Source organism: Grammomys surdaster, unplaced genomic scaffold (genome assembly GCF_004785775.1).
Source record: "Grammomys surdaster isolate TR1022 unplaced genomic scaffold, NIH_TR_1.0 169, whole genome shotgun sequence".
NCBI classification, from domain to species: Eukaryota; Metazoa; Chordata; class Mammalia; order Rodentia; family Muridae; genus Grammomys; species Grammomys surdaster.
The window spans coordinates 11664914-11684606 of record NW_021604617.1 but is presented as its reverse complement, the minus strand read 5'-3'; the positions used below and the strand labels follow the sequence as shown (position 1 = coordinate 11684606).

The following is a 19693-nucleotide window of genomic DNA, read 5'->3' as shown; positions in this document are numbered from 1 at the left end:
CAGAGCCTGTGGACGTCAAAAAGACTGTGTCGAGTCCCCTGGAACTGGAGTTATAGATGATTATGAACCACCACATGGGTTCTGAAAACCAAACCAGCTTGTCTGCAAGAGCAGCCGGTGCTCTTAACCACCAAGCCATCTCTCCAGCCTCAGCCTTTGTACTTTAAATGGTCCCAGAGCCATTCCCCACCACATCCCATCCCTGGCACAATGACAGGATCTTCAAAGAGTGACATGCTCGGTAGAAGACTAGGTCAGAAAAGCAATAATCTTTCAGTCATGGTTGGAAAGAAAGTAGGCATGGGATGGAGAGATAGTTTAGAAGTTGAATGTGGGGGTGTCTGCAACCACCATGGCTGACAGAGTAATGGATGGAGGGAGGCAAGAAGGCAGTTTGGCTCAACATGACTAAGCAACTAGTGTTGGTTCAAACTTCAGGTTAAGCCTGACCACAAGTAATTTATTTTAGGCATATTTAAACAGAGGAGAGTTTGATGAAAGTTTTCCTGGTGGTAATTAATTCAATCTGGTATGTACAATAAAGCAAATGCACATAAATCCCCTTAAGGAACAAAGTAAGGTAAATAAAGATCAGATGTGACTACATCTTTGTTAAGTACACATTCTGATGCCAGAATGCATAAATTGGGTGTTTTGTATATGCCTGATAATCAGTCAAGCACTGGGAGATGTGAAGATGGAGGAGACAGGGGACTTTCTCTATTGAAGCTTCTGGGTTGGTAGGACAGAATGACCTTAGGGAAGGGAGATGGCTTGTTAAGAACACATACTGCTCTTGCAGAGGATCCAAGTTCAAGATCAGTTCCCAGCACCCACCTAAGGTGGCTTTACAAACACCAACAATTCCAGCTCCATGATATCTGATGCCCTCTTCTGGGCTCTGTAAGTAACTGCACTAGCACATACACAGAAGCCCAAGAGTACATATAATTTTTTTTTTAAAATTTACATCAATCTTTAAAATATAGCCGGGCGGTGGTGGTGCATGCCTTTAATCCCAGCACTTGGGAGGCAGAGGCAGGCAGATTCCTGAGTTCGAGGCCAGCCTGGTCTACAGAGTGAGTTCCAGGACAGCCCGGGCTATAAGAGAAACCCTGTCTCGAAAACCAAAAAAAAAAAATCTTTAAAATATATAATGGTCTATCTATAAAGACATGACTATAAATCACTATGAGGCAGGATGTGGTCGATGTACCGAATAGGATGTAGGCTCACGTGTGAAACCATGAGTGGACAAGGTGACATTTTGGCTAGCACACATACAAAGATGAATTTACCTACTCTGAGAACCAGAAGTTATTTTCACATAAATACTTGAAACCATAATAACACTAAATGTCACAGATTCTCAGGAGACTTGGAGGCAGGTTTGTTCATATCAGAACATCTTAACCTTTACTTATGTCCTGGCTATTTATATTGTGAATTCATAGTCTCAATAATACTGTCTTTAGAAAGAGAAGTTATCGGCAAGCAAGCATGCTACAAATACAGTCTCCCAGCAAACTTACTTCGGTGGTGTTCCAAAGACATTGCAGTGTTCTGCCACTTTACCAATGCAGCTAACAGCTCAGTCCAGAGCCCATCTATGAAGCTTACCCTTGTTCCAGGTAAGTGCATTTAAATGACTTTCAAGTCATGTAATCATGAGCAGAGACTTATTTATTCATTGACTTTTTCATTTTCATATGAAGGCTTTGGGTGAACCACAGGGAATTAAAAAAGAAACAGGTCATGTTCTCTGGCCTCTAGCCTAGGGGAGCCAGAGATGCAATTGAAGATGCTCTCACAGATGCTAGAGTGAACATAGAGATAGAACTATTGTGTGTGGCCAGAAAGGGTGCCTGGTTTAGCTCTACTGCTAAGAATGGAGAGGGAGCCTGGAAATTGAAATCATTCTTGGGCTAAGCCCTGAAGGTTAAGTGGTTTCCGAGGCAGACTGGAATGGGCAGTATCTGTGTCCTTCTGAGATTCCTTACAGATAACATCAAGAGAGTGTGTCCTTCCTGGTGCTCTTCCTGAGATAGAGCCATTTGAAAAGAAATGGTGGGAATATCAGGTGCTGGCCCTCCTATCCTCTGTCACCCCTGAGCCACTGTGACCTGGTCTATTCTCAAGATGAGAAGTCACGATCTGTGTGACTGTTTCTACGGGAGTTCATGTGGAACAACTCTCCCCAGTCATCAGAAAGGCCAGGTGATCAGATGGCTTTCTTGTGACTGGAGCCCCCATACTCAAAAGTTCAATAGTTCTTACCAGTTAATTTGAGCTTACTGAATGCTGTGTGTACATTCTGGTGCATATTGATAACCAGGGCCTGTCCATCAAAGTAGGAAAGTATTATAACCTTAAGTTCCCTTAACCTTAAGCAAGGTTATCTGCAGTTGCACCCATTTCCCTTCAGATGATGTAACTTAGTTCTTCTTTATGGCTGAAAGAAGTTCCCAACCATCTCTTTTATTTCCATGTTACTGATACAGAGAAGAATATCACATGCCGAGATCCCATCATAGGTATTGGGGAGCCTGGGAAAGTCATCCAGAAGCTGTGCCAGTTCTCGCGTGTTTCCCGAAACCCTGGACAGACCATCGGTGGGACCGTCACTTACAAATGTGTGGGCTCCCAGTGGAAGGAGGAAGCAAGGGCCTGCATCTCAGCCCCAATCAATGGTTTGCTCCAGTTGGCCAAGGTGAATCAGAAACCCCGGCCTCTAAACCCTTGGGGAGGGATATCTCTCTGGTTCAGCAGAATTCTCAGCACTTAGGAAAATTGGCCATGTACCCTGTTGAAATGCATGCCAGCATATATTGTATTGACTGTTTTTCTGATTGCTGTGACAAAAATCAATAACAAAAGGAACTTAAAGGAAGGCAGGCTTTAGTCTAGCTCACGGTTGGAGGGTGAAGACCATCATGGTAGGAAGGAGGAGGCAGGAGAAGGAGGAAGCTGGTCACATTGTATCTATAGTCAGGAAGCTGAAGGAGACAGTGTTGATGCTCACACTGACTTCACCTTTTCAATCCCAGAATCCCAGCCTGTGGAATGGTACCATCCACATTTAGAGTGGCTCTTCCCACTTCAGTGAACTCAGAATAGAAACTCCCTGTTAGATATGCCCCAAGTTTGTTTCTGTGAGGATTCTAAATCCCAACCAGTTGACAATAAGGATTAATCATTTCAAAAATGCAATTTAGAATTGCTTTAAAAAACACTTACATTTGACCATGAAGTCAACAACAGATATGTCGTTCTCTAGGCTCACCTAGATGCCAAACCTCAAATGCCCAGCATCTCATGATGCTGAGACCTGCAAGGGAGGGTGTATTATATTTACTTACTGATTTCCTTCAAATCTGATGACAAATAGCTATAATGTTTTCATAAAGAGATAACATTGAAATAAGATTCAATAACAAATAATTAGGAAAGTTTTGAAAGTGAACTACATGATGCTGGTGGAGATGCCCCAGTATAAAAAATTTAAATAAAATAAATACCTGTGTGTTCACAGGTGGATACTCATCAAAGGTTTTCTATAGAAATATATAGTTTTTTCAACCCATACTTCTTAAGGAGTTGAAAAGGTAGATAGAGCCAGATGGTGGTGATACAAGCTTTAATCCCAGGCAGAGGCAGGTGGATCTCTGAGTTCAAGTCCAGCCTGGTCTACAGAGTTCCAGGACAGCCAGGACTACACAGAGAAACCCTATCTCAAGAAAAAAAAGATAGTTAGAATACTGACGTGTACAGATAGATGATGTTATTTGTCATCTGAATCAAGATACTCTGAGAATAAAAAGGGACAGTTCTTTTTATTTTTATAATATTTTTATTATTAAAATATAGTCACATAATTCTGCTCCCATTCCATGTCCCTCCTCCAAATTTTCCCATACCTCCCCTTGTTCCAATTTTTTAAAATTTATATATTTATTCAAAAGCACACAAACACAGAGAGAGAGAAGGGGGGGGAGGGAGGGAAGGAGGGAGGGAGGGAGGGAGAGAGAGAGAAAGAGAGAGGGGGGGGAGGGACGGAGGGAGGGAGAGAGAGAGTCTTCTCAGACCATTTAATGTTGTTTGTATGTATATGACTTCAGGGCTGGCAACTTGCTATTGGATAACCAATTAGGAAACTCATCCCTGGACGAGACTACTTCCTCTGCTCTCAGTGTCCCTTAGCTGCCTATAGTTCTTTGTCTAGGCATGGGACCCTATAAAATTTTCTCCCTTACATGTTAGTATGTCTGTTATTGTTGTCCTTGTTCAGGTCTTGTTAAGTTAGCCATATTATTGAGGCATTATGGATGAAGCTTTCTTGGCCATTTCTAGGAGACACACTCTCACAGATGATTTCCAAGTCCTCTGGCTTTCACAATCTTTCCATCTTCCCTTCCCCAGTTTTTTTCTGAGCCTTAGATACAAATGGTGTGTTGTTGATGTATCCATTGGACTGGACACCCCATGAGTAGTTATTTTCTGGATCTTACCAGTAATGGACTTCTGTAATGGTTTCTGTCTATTGCAAAGAGTTTTGTTGGTGAGGGTTGGAAGCTATGTATATGTACAAATATTTAAAATGCAGCTAGGAACTATGTGTTTTAGTGAAGTGGTGATATAAGGTTGTCCTCTAAGATGTATGACCTCCATGACCTCCAAGTAATTGGCCGGATTTCTAGGAGCAGACATGATTTCCCTGCTGTTGGATGAACTGTAAATCCAATTAGACAGAAGTTGTTTACTGCCAAGATATGAGTGCCACTATTGCAACTCTAGGGATATTTTGCCATATTGGTCTCTTTTGAGGTTCACAACTGAGTAGATCTACAGTTCATTTCACTCCCTTGGCAGCTTCATGGCACTTTTCGGGACTATGACAGTAAAGGAGGACACTCTTAACAATTATACTGAGATAACAGATCTAGAAGAATGAAATATGGAGGGACAATCATATTCACAATCAGAGGTATAAGTAGCATAGGAAGAAGAGTGGTTTCTATGTGGACAAGTGACTGGTTTATTTTACTTTAACTCTGTAGCAATCGTATCTACCATTCCTTTCTTTCTAGTTATTTTCCAGGGTGGCATATGTTTAACAGTTTGCTTTCTGTGCATGAGATCTTATGCTTTCTCCATCTTGAAGGGTGTGCACAGAGACTTTAAGAAGTGAAGGCTTTAATTTTACAGTATATACTATTGATGTGGGCATTGAGAAAAAAGGAAACCACAACTTCCAGATTATTGGAATAATTTCATTTGTTTTTGTTTTGTTTTTCTTTTAAACTAGGCTTTAATCAAGAGCCCCTCTCAGGACCAGAAGCTCCCTACCTACCTGAGGGACCTTTCTGTTAGTGCTGGGAAGGAAGAACAGGACATCCGCTCATCTCCTGGGAGCCTGGGAGCCATCATTAACATCCTTGATTTGCTCTCAACAGTTCCAACCCAAGTGAATTCAGAAATGATGAGAGTAAGTGTACTTAAGCCCTGTGGGAGTTTGGGGTCTTGTCTTCTTGCACCTCTGGACTTGTTTGCAGGAAGCATAGTCCTTCCCACACAGACTCGTCTCTCTCAGAGTATTCACTTGAATATGAGAAGGGCATAGTGTGCTCTGCAGGCTCTGGCTTCTAGAAGAGCAGAAGGTTTTTGGATTTCTTTAAAGAGTCTCTGCTTTCATTTCTTTGTTCAAATAGAATGAATTCCTGCTAGTTTTCTAGAAAAATTAGTAATTTAGAGGTTACAACATATGTGCAAGGTGGGTATGATAGTGTCAATTTGGTACCTAAGTCAGGCCTCTTGGCACACCTGTAAAATACCGACTTGATTAAAATCGGTTTCTGAGAAGGTCTGTCACAGACTGTCTACATTAAATTAATTGATTTAGGAAGTCCCATCTAAATTGTGGGCGGCACCATTCCCTAGGCTGGGCATCCTGAATTATATAAGAGTGGAGGACATGAGCTGAGCACTTACATGTGTGCCTTTTATTTGTTGCCCTCTGCTCTTGACTGTGGCTGTAACATGACCAGCTTTCTTAAGATTCCACCACTGTCAGCTGCCCTGTCATGATAGGATGTGATCTGGAATTGCAGGGCCTTAAATTGTTTTTGTCAGGGTATTTTGTCACAGCAACAGAAAGGAAACCAAGATAAGATTCTCAAAGGTCTTACATTGAATGTAAACCGTGAGGTACTTATTTTGGGAGAAAAGAGAACTCATAACAGTTCAAATTGAAAGATTTTAATGAAAGGAAACATACAGAGGTAAGTCAGAATAAAATACATATGGGATGGGATGGGACACTCAGAGGCCACAGTCTTTATAAGCCGTTACTACACTATAGACAGAAGATTGGACTTCACTCAAGTCCAGTGATAGCTGAAATCTTAGGGGAGATCACTCTCCTCAGAAGCTGTAGATTTTGAAGGCCAGTATAGTTTTTTACCAGAGACAAGCTTGGGATGAATGAAACAGGGTAAGGGGACAGCATGGATGATTTATGTCAACTCTTCTCACCCCCATCTTTCCACTGCCTGCCCCCTCCTGGCTAAACCCAACAAGAGGCCAGCAAGCATGGAACCGTGTAGCAACCTGCAAAGTTTTACATTTGTGGGTGGGGACCATCCAAGCATGGGTTGGGTTGCTTGGACAGAAATATATTGTGTCCCTGTTCTAGAGGCAAATCACGATGGTTGCAAAGCCACACTCCCAGAAGGGTGCTAGAGAAGAATCTTTCTTCACTTCTCCCAGCTTCTGGGGACACCTGGTATACTTTGGTTCCTGAAGCACCAGCTGAATCTCTCTGTCCAAGCCTTTTCTTTGTCTGTATTTTGTAAAGATATATTGGAGTTGAGAGTCACTCAGATGATTCAGAATATGTCTTGCCCCTAGTTTTGTTGCTGTGATAAACACCAGGACCAAAAACAACTTGGGGGAGGAAAAGCTATAGGTTGCAGTCCCATCACTGAAGGAAGTCAAGGCAGGAACTTGATGCAGAAGCCACAGAGGAATGCTGCTTGGTAGCTCAGGATCACATGCTTAGTTTACTTTCCTATATAGCTTAGGACCACCTGCCTAGGGAATGGTGCTGCCCACAAAGGACAGGGCTCTCTTGTATTAATTTTGGCAATCAAGATAAATTTTCACAAATATACCCACCTGGCAGTCTGCTCTAGGCAATCCCTCTATCAAGACTTCTTGGGCAACACTTGTGAGGCTAGGTTGTGTCAAGTTGACAGTTAAATCTGACTAGAATGGATCCTTAAAATAATTACATCTGTAAAGGTTATCTGTCTGCCTAAGGTCACATTCTCAAGGTTTGGGAATCAGGATATGTCCTGTGAGAGGTGCCACTCAATCTATTCCATAGGCATATTCTAATATAATTCAGAAAAGGCAAAAATAGGGAGAAAAAATATTTTCAAGACAAGCGAGTAAATGAAAAGCATTAGGTCCAAGATTATGAGAAAGAGAAATTGTTTATCAGACAACAAGACTGCCCTTGGAAATAGTTTCATAGCTGTTCGATGCTCAGGGCTAGAGTGAGTCTTCTGAGACTTTCTCTTGCTGGTGATATGCTACCTACCAAAAGCCAGTCACTGGCCTGGGGAGATGTCTGGGAAGTGCTTACCATGCATGAGAATCTGAGTTCAGTCTCATATACCCATGGGTGTAGGGCCTGAATCCCAGTGCTGAGGAAGCAGATAAGAAGATACTCCCTAGAATATCCCAGCCAACCATGCAGCATCAGTGAACTCCTGATTCAGTGACAGACCCTGTGGACAGTTACTGTGAAAGAGATCCAATGTTAACCTCTGGCCTCTGCATCTCCATGTACACACACACACACACACACACACACACACACACACACTCATTGACATATACACATGTGAACATGTATATGTTTTCAAAAATAAAATTAGAGCCAAAAATTAGTAAATAAGACCTCTCCCAGCCAGCTAAGTAGGTCTCAGTAGTGTGGGGGTATTCTCACAGTCATTGTTACTGAATATTAAGCAAAGTTCTACAGCCTTGTGGTCTCTGCCTTTGTCAAGCTCTGTTGAGAGAAAGAAGGGGAGAGATTTTCTTTGCTTGTGTTGCCTCAGACCCTGCACCAACCAGTATCCAGAGAAATGATGTTTTGTCTTACTTATCTTGAAAAATGCTTTGACCCTATCCCTACCCATGTCACCTACAGGACATACTTGCTACCATTAATGTCATCTTAGACAAGTCCGCCTTGAACTCCTGGGAGAAGTTACTACAGCAACAGAGCAACCAGAGCTCTCAGTTCCTGCACTCTGTGGAAAGGTTTTCCCAAGCGCTCCAGCTGGGAGACAGCACTCCTCCATCCCTCTCCCACCCTAACGTGCAGATGAAGAGCATGGTGATAAGACGTGGCCAACCCCAAATCTACCAACAGAAGTTTATCTTCACAGACTCTGACCTGTGGGGTGATGTGGCCATCGATGAGTGTCAGCTAGGAAACTTGCAGCCTGATTCGTCGATCGTTACTGTGGCTTTCCCGACTCTCAAAGCCATCCTTGCCCAGGATGTACAGAGAAAGACATCCCCCAGCAGCTTAGTAATGACAACCACTGTCAGCCATAATCTCGTCAAGCCGTTTAGGATTTCTATGACTTTTAAGAACAACCATCGCTCGGGTGGCAAGCCACAGTGTGTCTTCTGGAACTTCAGCCTTGCCAACAATACAGGGGGCTGGGACAGCAGTGGGTGCTCTGTGGAAGATGATGGTAGGGACAACAGGGACAGAGTCTTCTGCAAGTGTAACCACCTGACGTCATTCTCCATCCTCATGTCCCCAGATTCCCCAGATCCAGGATCTCTTTTAAAAATACTTCTGGATATCATTTCTTACATCGGTTTGGGATTTTCCATAGTCAGCTTAGCTGCCTGCCTAGTTGTGGAATCCATGGTGTGGAAATCAGTGACCAAGAACCGAACTTCCTATATGCGCCACATCTGTATAGTCAACATTGCCTTTTGCCTTCTGATTGCTGACATTTGGTTCATTGTGGCTGGTGCTATCCACGATGGTCATTACCCCCTCAACGAAACAGCCTGTGTGGCTGCCACATTCTTCATTCACTTCTTCTATCTCAGTGTCTTCTTCTGGATGCTAACTCTGGGCCTCATGCTCTTCTACCGGCTGATTTTCATTCTACATGATGCAAGCAAGTCCACCCAAAAAGCTTTTGCCTTTTCTCTAGGCTATGGCTGTCCACTCATTATCTCGTCTATCACAGTGGGGGTTACGCAGCCACAGGAAGTCTACATGAGGAAGAATGCATGTTGGCTCAACTGGGAGGACACCAGAGCACTGCTGGCTTTCGCCATCCCAGCATTGATTATTGTGGTGGTGAACGTAAGCATCACAGTTGTGGTCATCACCAAGATCCTGAGGCCCTCCATCGGAGACAAGCCAGGCAAGCAGGAGAAGAGCAGCCTATTCCAGATCAGCAAGAGTATTGGGGTCCTCACGCCACTCTTGGGGCTCACTTGGGGTTTTGGTCTTGCCACAGTAATCCAGGGGAGCAATGCTGTGTTCCACATCATATTTACCCTCCTTAATGCCTTCCAGGTAAGCTCATGGCACCAGGATTGCAGGAAATACCTATTCCTATGGGATAAACTAATGATAGAAACACAAACAAGGGGAGGAATGGGGAAGGGTTTTCATGCACAGGAGACCTAAGCTTCAGAGAACAGTAATTACAAGCACTCAGAGACTAAGGGACAGAGTCCTCTGCTCCCATGGAACCTTGAACCTTTTATCACCTACATTATAACTTGGTTCCAAATGTCCCTGTAATACATTTATTTATAGGAGGACATTAAGTAACACAGTAAGTAGGAGGAGAGTCATAATCCTATTCTAGATGAGGCTGTTTACTCAAGATAATCTTGCCTTAGTCTTATCTTTTAAGGATAGCACTGTCACTAAGTCAAGTCATGGTTCTATTTTGTCTTTGTGAGCATCAACAAGCTTTGTGGAGACAGGCTTCCTGTTGGTCACTGTATCTCCCTCTAGTGCCTAATAAAGACCTTAGTCCAAGATATGTTTTCAAAAGACAATTGAAGGAATTAGATGCTGGGGACTACATAGTTTCTCTGGAAAGGGATGTTGAAAAATGAATACCCTGCATATGTCAATCTATTCGGTGATGTTCAGGGGAAGACACTTCGTTGCTCTCTTAGAGTATGTAGTCATTTACAATGGATGCCAGTTTGTTAGATGAGCTATAAGAGAAAGATGGACAACAAGGAAGCATCTTGTTCCTGGATGCTTGTGACTAACCCCAACTCCTACCACTGTGTGTGATAAGCTACAATATTCTTAGCTTTCAAGATACGCTTCCATGGATAGAAACTATCTCATCCTATGATTGTCTTCCCAACATAGAGGGATGGATGGGGAATAATGTGGATGAGAGACATGTACGTAACCAGCGTGGAAATACTGTTCATGATTGGAGGAAAATAGATATGATTCCCCTAGCGTCCATCAATTAAGGCTCCTCAGTGCATAACTGTTGCTTCTTGCAATTTCGTCATGTTCTGGACTCATCTCATCCACTCAGATGGGGAAAGAGGTGGGACAGACTCAAAACCTGCTTAGTAATGCTTTCTTAAAACGCAGCTCTTAATCCTTTCCACAGGGGCTCTTCATTTTGCTCTTCGGCTGCCTCTGGGATCAGAAGGTAAGAACAATGATAGTTTTTGGGGCATCAGGAACTGTCAAACATTCCCAAACAAAGTCTATTGTATTGACCCTGGCTTCTTTTAAACGGTGCAGGTGCAGGAAGCTTTGCTGCATAAGTTTTCATTGTCAAGGTGGTCTTCCCAACATTCAAAGGTAAGCCTGGCTATGAAGGCACTTCCTGTTTCATATCCTCATGGAGTCCAGTAATATGATACAAGGAAGTAGACTAACTCTTACATTTGGGGTTGTGACCAGTATTCCTTAGCAAAGAAAGAAAGATAAAATGGAGAGAGAGAAAGGAAGAAGAGGAGAGGGGAAGGGAAGGAAAGAGAAGGAAAAATGTAGGGAAGGAAGAAGGAATGGAAGAAAGAAGAAAGAGGTGAGGAACCAGCAAAGAAAAAGAGGGAGGGAAGGAAAAATGAAGGAAGGACAGGAGAAAAAAAAGGGAGAGAGGCAGGGAGGAAGGAAGGGTGAAAGAATAGAGGGGGAATGGCTAAGTGGGAGGGAGGGAGATCACAGCTCATATATGCTTACAAGCTATTTCTCCAGCGAGAGCATCCTATACTCCGGGCCTCACTTGACGAGATAGCATTTAAAACACAAGAAAGTGGCCACTAGACAGCAACAAGCCAAACCCTCCGAGAGATTGAAACATCCTTGATCTCCCAGACTCGCTTTGTGATGGTCTTTTCTCCCTCTGTCTTCTAGTCAACGTCCATAGGTTCATCGACACCCGTGTTTTCGATGAGTTCTCCGATATCCCGAAGATTTAATAATCTTTTTGGTAAAACAGGTATGTAGTGACTACTAGATACTCCCAGGTGGACTAGATCTTACTGGCCCCGACCTACTCCTGCCTCCATCCCTCGCTTCATAGAAGGGACCTAAACTACTGTGTTTGCGGTAGATATTGAATATTGGGATTTGCTTACACATTCACAAGCAACCAGGAAGTTGCTAAAGAGGGGCCACTACTCTAAATGGTCAACTACTGTAAAGTCACAAAGATGTTAGGAATCTTGACACATCCTGGGAATCTGTCTATCAAATATAAACAGTACCTGCAAGTTTCTGGGCTTGTCCAACACAGAATTCTTTTCTGTGTCACACAAAGAATGAACATGGAAATTTTGATTATAGGATTCAACTCAGGCTTGTTCTTTCTCCTTATGGAGCATGCTTGCTGTACATCTCTAAACTGGGTATACGTACATGTAGTATTATGCAGCCTAGATATTTCTATTGGACAATTGTAAATTCTACCTGGGAAATAGGAACTAGATAGCACTAATGACTTCAGAACTGTCCTTAGCTAATGAGAATGTAAAGCCCACTGCCTCCCGCATGACGGTCTCATAACACTGCTCCTGACAGGACAGTTCCAGCACACCACCTGATAGAGCAGACCCTCAACATTCATAGACACTGCCCCTCCCACAGGAAAATGACTGCCCAAACTCCTTCCTTTTCATTTTTTTTTTTCGATGTTCAGGATCAAACCCAGGTTCTCCAGCATGCTAAGCAAACAGTCTATCATTGAGCCACCTCCCAGATACCCTTCCATCTCTTTAAAACCAGATAGATCTCACAAATGCAAACTTAGACTGTGTTCACTTCCAGACCCTGGTTACCATACATTTGATATCAAAGGTATCTGAGTCTGAATATTCTGAGAAGTCTGTGGAGACCAAACCTCCACTAGATATAGCGCTCCCTGCTTCCATTTGGGGGATCACTCAAGAGACTGGGGGATTGTCCCTTCCCACCTTGAAAGTCACTAATTTGACTAATATGAGATGACCAAGTCTTTGGGACATCAAAGCTATTGCACTGCATAGGTGTTTAGCATTTCCAATGACGTGAGTAGAAGTTATAAAATAACCCACCAAATTTAAACTCTGCAAAATATCAGGCTATTAGAATATGCTCTGTTTTGAGCGTGATCCAGGTCTAAGTTGGGATGTGGGCCTTGTTTCTAGAATATCAGGCCCCGAGATTCCTGGTAACTGCCACTGGATAGTCTTATGGGGGCCATCAGTACAGCCTTGCTCTGAATAAATTTTTTCGGGGGTGGGGGGCTAATTACTGTAACTTTGGTTTATGTTGTCAGCAGCCCCAAAGGCCCCCCAAGGCAATGATGGAAACCTTGTTAGCAGTGGCAGTTCATCATCCTGATGGTAGGGCAGTAGTCATTTCATCCCTTCCCTTGCGCGGTGTATGCCCACATAAGGCTAAGCAGTCACGCCAACCACCCTCCCTGCTGTGCTGGTCCTCGGTAGTTCTGTCAGTATCTGTCCCTCCTTTGCATCCTGCCTCTTCCTTCCTTATAGTTAATCTTCGCTTTCCTTTTCTTCCCTCTATGAACCCTTGGCTGAATGGTCTGTTCCTTCCTAAGGATGTCCCCAAGTCAAGATTAGCAAGGGGACCAGAAAAGTTTTCCTTGTGTAGAATCCCCCAGGGTTCATGCATGTGGGAGCTTATGGAGAGACTTCCTACGTTGAAAATCTTCCTATGATGTGAAAATCTTGACTGCTGGTGTGTGGTGTAGTTAGCGCTTGGTGGCTGCTGCGCATGCTCGAGGACAGCACTTCCGTTGTTTGTTCTCTGGCACGTTGGGTTAGGGAGGAGGGCAGGCGTGGGTTGATTTCCAGGCATGCCTGCTACATCGGAGCTCATCTTGGTTCCTTAGAAGATGTTTGCCCCGCAAAGTGCCCAAACGTTTGTCTTTGAGGCTGAGATAATTTTTTTTTTCCAGGAACATATAACGTTTCCACCCCAGAGACAACCAGCTCATCCCTGGAAAATTCCTCTAGTGCTTACTCACTGCTCAACTAGGACCTGACAAAGCCAAATCCACAGGACCTCTCAGAAACAGGGCCCATGCCAAGAAAAGGGACCCATTCAAATCTATGGCTAAAGTGTTCTCTCTGCAGACTTCTGGGAGCAGATGCTGAAGAGACTCTTTCAATAGAGAAGATGTTTTCTTTTGTAAAGACAGACTAGAAGCAGTGGCCATGTTTATTTTTGCTCCTAGCCCTACCCCTCGTGTACTGCCAAATATGTATAGTATTTAAAAGAACCCTTCCCACAAGGCTCAACTTGTCTCTATGTATTGTAAAATAGAATTTTGAAGAGAGTTTTACGCGCGCGCGCACACACACACACATACCCCCATTGGCTACAAAGGTAAGAGTTGATTGAAACAGTAAGTAAAAAGTTAGTATCCAGGAGTTCAGTGAATTCGAGGAAGGAAGGAAAGATGGAGGGAAGGAAGGAGGGAGTATGATAAAATGGAAGAAAGTAATGAAACAAGGAAGGAAGGAAGGGAGGAAGGATGGAAAATGTAGAAAACATTAGGAAGCATATTTTAAGGTTTCTAGGGTTGTGATTTAATATGGCCTCTCATCTACCACAGCCTTGAGAATGAAAATATATGGCTCAAAAATGGAAAATGAAATGAAGCCATGGGAGATGTACTTAGTAAGTTCCTGATCTTTCCCCGGCTAAAAGGACAAAAGACAGAGGAAGGAAAGTAGAAAAGAAAGTAGGAGGGAAAAAATCACCATGTGGATGCTTCTGCCTGGATGATAATCTTTGCAAGCAATGCACCCAAGGAGACACAGTTCTCATGACAAGGACATATACAAACATTTGTATGTCAAGGTCCGAGCAGAGCAGGGTGAACACTCAGAGCGCGTATGACAGCAACTCTGTAAGGTTCAAGTAAAGTTGGTTTCCCATGCTCTTTCAGATAAGCGTTGTATGCTAATCTGTTCAGCACTGTGAGAGCAATCCATGCACATGTGTATATTTCCCCAGATAATTGACAAACTTGATCTACTGTACTGAGCTCACTCTCCCGCATCTGTCTTACACGTAACAGCTTTAACCAGGTACTCCCCGTGCATTGTAGAATAGATTTAATAACTGTGTAGCATGTACATTCTTGTTTTGCCTTTGTGACTTCATTGTGACCGTGGTGATGACAGCCCTTGGCATGCTGTCTATATTGCTATATACTATCCCTTCCCAGCCTTCTAAGTTCCCAGGCCAATATACATTCAGAGTTTCTATGGTCTGATTTGTGTTTTCTGGAGAAAAAGTACCTGGCTCTTCTGTGTTCCCAGCCACATTTTACTTTGATAAGTAAATGACAGATCCCCCATCCCCACTGCCAAGGATTTATGGTTTTGTATGTGTGTCTCTCGAAAATACAGATATTTATTAAAACTGCATCCATGTTAGAACTCACCGTGCTCTGTATCCAAGAGCAAGCATGCATTCCATATCCAAGTGTGGTCCCAAAGGAACAATGTCAGTAAGGATGATATCTTAGTTAATTTCTCATTGCTGTAGTAAGACGCATGGATGAAAGCAACTTACAGCAGAAAAGGTTTGTTTCGGCTTACCCTTGGGAATATACCCCATGATGGCAGGTAAAGCAGGGCTGTAGGACCATGAGGCCAGCCCATCAAACCGCTTCAGCTGTCTGGAAATAAAGAACAGGAAGTGGCATCAGGCTATGAGAACCCAAAGCCCTCCCCCCAGTGACATCTTTCCTCTAGCCAGGTTCTACCTCCTAAAAGTTCTATAATCTTCCCAAACAGCACCATCAACTGGGGACAGAGGACCTATGGGGGACATTTCACATTCAAACAACAACAAACAGCAAACTCTTTAGGATGGACATGCAGCATTGGGTTTTTATGGCATGAGAGATTATGGGGTTATATCATCAGGAAGACAGAATAGAAGAGCCTGAGGTCTGATATTCATAGTTCTAAGTACTTTCAGTCTCGTAGTTCTAAGCTTAAATTCTAGTTCCGCTTCTCTGTTCTTCATAGCGGAAGGGCAGGGTGGGACATACAAAGTCCCATCCCTTGAGTTCCGTTTCTGCTCAAGTGCCATTCACATCTTCCCACACTTTCGTGAGAACAGCCGCCCGCCCACCCGTCCCAATTTAAAGGCTCATTATTTAAAGTTCTTACAGGAAAGGAATCCACATTTCCTGTGGATGCACTCTCCAGGGAGTCTCCAGCGCAGAGCAGAGGTCAGTAGAGGGAAGACAGAGAGGAGTCTAGGATGGGGCATCCTTTGGATTAGAATCAGGTATCAGAGCAAGAATGGCCCAGACAGTTCAGCTCCTTGAGTTACATTAAGGAGAATTGAGCCAGAGATGTTTGCATAGTATAACAAGGCAACCTCGGCATCCTGGAAGCTTAGCATCAGGAGAGGCTGGGGCTGCTGTGCTCAAGAATGCAAAGGTCCAATGAACACTGAACTTTGGCCTGCTTTATTGGTGCCCCTTGGGAGCCATTGGACTTGACTTTGTAAGGAGATCTCCCATAGCAGCATAATAGCAGGAACTCTTGAGCTGAATTCCATAGGATGCAGATCTGGCCCTCTGCCTGCTTTCATTCACAGAGACACGTCCCCTGTCGCCAACTAGCATGCCTACACATTCTAATGCACACATGCATTCATACACAGACCCACAAATTGACAAAGGCACACAGGAACATGTGTGCACAGACATGCACACACACACACACACACACATGCACACACATATAGGTACATATGAACACACGTTAACACCCAAATGCACAGGCACACATGTACAGATGGCTTCATGAGAACTGCCACATCTCTGTCCAAACTGAGTGGCTCTTTGTTTAAAATCCCTACAGGAAGTTTGTTAGTTTGTAAATGCAGGATTCAAGAGGGGGCAGACATATACACATCCACTCCAACATGAACGTAGACAGATGCACCTTGATCTTTCAAGGCATAGCATTGGATTCCAGAAAAGGAGTCTGGAGATGTGGCTCCGTGGTTAAGAATGCATACCGCTCTTACAGAGGAATCTCAAGTTCAGTTCCCAGTACCCACGTTGGGCAGCTCACTACCACCTGTAACTCCAGCTGAAGGGAATTCATTGCTCTCTTCTTGGCTTTGAGGGCACATACCTGTGAATATCCCCCCATCTCTGCCAGACACATTTATACATACTTAAGGGTTTAAAATTAAAATCCAGAAAATCTACTTAACAAAACACAGAAGGAGCACTTCGAGGTTTCCTGCCAGTCACTGTATATACAACCCCATATTAACATTTCTAAATGATACCATGAAATAAACATTGTATCCAAAGTTGTAAAAGATAGAAGCATGTAGGGTCTGCGCATTGAGTGAAAGTTAGAGCCTCTACCCAGTTCTGCAGCAGCAAGGGCCACTAACCGTGGCAGAGAAGGCATGTTCTCTGCCCTTGGTGCCAACTGAGTCATATTCACTTTGCTAAGAGAGCGCCCCCTACTGCCCACATTCCCACATGTCTTTATTGTGTAAAGTAGATTCCACGGGCCACCAACTTTCTTTTAAGGGACTTTCCGTTAAGGCAGTTTCTTGCAAGAAGATCTATGCTAATGTTTCAGGGGTTGTGAAGTTGGAGAATCCAAATTTTATTAATACACAGCAATGTTCTCAGGGAATACTGTAAACATCACCCAGGGAGGAAATGAAGAAATGCCATGGGAAGTCAGGGCCTTTTGTGATTTGTGCAGGGCCCTTCAGAGAGGTCTGTGTTGGAAGAAAACACACACGGAGACGAGAAAGAGTACAGCAGCCAGTCAGCGTGGAGGGAGACATGGGCAAGTTATTCACAGGTGAATGGAGAAATAAGTCACATCCAGTTACAAAGACAGAAAAAAATGATGTGGGCTGTTTATTCAGGAAGAAAGTGTTTTATCTGCAGCATGTAGAAGTGCTGTGTATGGGCTTTTGCACCCTGAAGAGGAAGCCAGTGACCCAGGTCAGTAGAAGCCTGGTTCCTTGAGAAGCCACAAGGAAGGAGCTTAGAACAGACATTTATTTCTTACTTAGTTTTAAAGACAACAGAGAAAGCATTTCTATTGCAACCAGATGTCATGGGTTTCTAGAATTATGACTCGGAGTTTAAAATCATGTCCTACTAAAATCTCGGTGTATCAGTGACGCTTTCTTTCCTAATAATAAAATGCCTAATGATTTACCCAACATGCTTTGTATATGGTGTCCATTTGTTGGTCAAGTGCTGCTGCTGTCTCATGATTCCACATATCAGCCAGAACCAGATCCTATTCTCCAACCCCCCAGTGAGGCCTTCAGATTTCCAGACATAGAGGATGCCAGATGCCAGAGGCTCACGGCTGCGTCCCGGCAGGTCCTTCAGCTTCTGTCAAACCGTCCAGACTCCCAGGAATATTGTGATCCAGGGCCATGCAGGTCCTTTAAACAGGGTCCTTGAAGCAAAGTTAACAGGACCTAAATATCTAGGGAATAAATCGACTCATGTCTGTTTCAACATGTGTGGTTTGGTTGGCTGAAGGCAGGTTCCCCGTGTCCTTTGTACATAAATGCTTTCTAGCACATTCGTCTAAGCTGAGGTTGGCAAGGCTCCTGCACCTGTGCTTCCAGAGTAGGAAGGGCTACAAGAAGAGGGCAGATAGGTACAATGGCTGAAGTCCACTCTGAGTAAGACACCTACTGTTTATTTCTAAAGACATTCCAGGGACTGGAGAGTCATGAAGGACCTCAGTTGTGAGAGGTTCTTTCCTCACTGCCAAAATCCTATTTATGGAATCCATGACAAAGCTAAAACAGAAGTCACATGTTCAACCCTTTCCAGACAGGCTGCTGGGTGATGTCGGAGAAGAGTGCATGTCCAAGACAGGCGCCTTTTCACAAATGGGACCTGGGTAGGAGCTCCAGGAGCCTGTTCTCATCACAGGACTTTTATTCTTTAACTCAGAGCTCAGTGAAATAGGATGGTAACTACTACAGAGTAAAAAGGACCACCCCCAAGGAATGTAGCAGGGATGGGGGTGGGACATAAACAGCAACTGGAACTGATCATTTAAGGCCCGGGAAGACTGCTGTCATGACCCAGTTCCGGCAGCGCTGGACAGTAGAATTCAAGAATGTTGTCATGCTTAGCCTCTTTGGGAGCGATTTTGATCAGTGTCACCTTCTGTCCCATCCTGCCATTCAGCACCTCCCTCTCCCACCACCCTACCCTTAGTTGTGGAAAGAGGTGTTTGATTTTGACTAACTGAGGAAAATAATTACATCCATTTGCTTTTTTTTTTTTCTTTCTGGACTCGTGAGACTTTTCCCATGCCCCAGAAGCCTTTTCACAGCTGTCTGAATCAGCTTCCTCTCCCACAACTCCAGCTGGGCTAATAAGTGACAGCTGGCCTCAATGGTGTAGCCCCTGGCCCACCCTGTTTGGTTCTCCTGGAGCTTGGTCGCCACCTGGTGGACATTAGAGGACGCGCCCCTTCTGTGGTTCTAACTGGCAGCATTGTGGAGCCTGAGGCTGAGGGTCTCTGGTGGACAACACACAGTGATGTAACTTTGGTCAGCTAAACAAAATGAAGTCTAACGCAGAACAACAGATTCGAGGGATGAGGAAATCACTCTTCCTCCCACCTGTAAATGTTACAGCTCTGAAGGGAAAGGTTTTCCCAACGTACCTGTTACAGCTTTGAGGGGAAAGGTATCCTGGCAGTTGGGAACCAAACAATTCCAAAAGATTACACTGCACAACAGACCTCACGCAGATTTACTGGGAAAGACTCAAGACGGTGGCTGCTTCTGCTTAATCGAGAAGTAACAAAGAACTGAACGGGAGGCAGGCTTTGTATAGATAGAGTTTCTTGGGGTTGGCATTTTCCAGGGTGGAGATATCTAGGGTGGTGATTGGTGGGATTTCAAGTCCTGAACTTGGGGCAAGCTCAGGAATTGGTAGGTTTTCAAGCTCAGGGATTGGTGGATTTTCAAAACCCAAACGTGAGCTCAGACTTCTTACCCTAGACCACCTCCTTCAGACCACTGTGGCATTATGATCTTTGCAGGGACTTGTTAGGAAACACACAGAGGTGTGGACACATACAGTTGAACTGTACATAGGGC

General features: G+C 43.9%; 1 protein-coding gene across 2 annotated transcripts in view; it reads left to right on the top strand.

The window, feature by feature from the left end:
* Window positions 1-17776, top strand: part of Adgrf5 (adhesion G protein-coupled receptor F5) — a 68662-nt gene extending 50886 nt beyond the window's left edge. For both annotated transcript variants that reach the window (XM_028766595.1, XM_028766596.1), the window contains 8 exons: window positions 1476-1631; window positions 2502-2710; window positions 5306-5485; window positions 8216-9619; window positions 10698-10739; window positions 10835-10894; window positions 11450-11534; window positions 13497-17776. In XM_028766595.1, coding sequence (XP_028622428.1) covers window positions 1476-1631; window positions 2502-2710; window positions 5306-5485; window positions 8216-9619; window positions 10698-10739; window positions 10835-10894; window positions 11450-11534; window positions 13497-13576 — 2216 coding nt within the window. In that variant the 3' untranslated portion in view covers window positions 13577-17776. The remainder of the gene's footprint in view (window positions 1-1475; window positions 1632-2501; window positions 2711-5305; window positions 5486-8215; window positions 9620-10697; window positions 10740-10834; window positions 10895-11449; window positions 11535-13496) is intronic.
* The last annotated feature ends 1917 nt before the right edge of the window (window positions 17777-19693 follow it).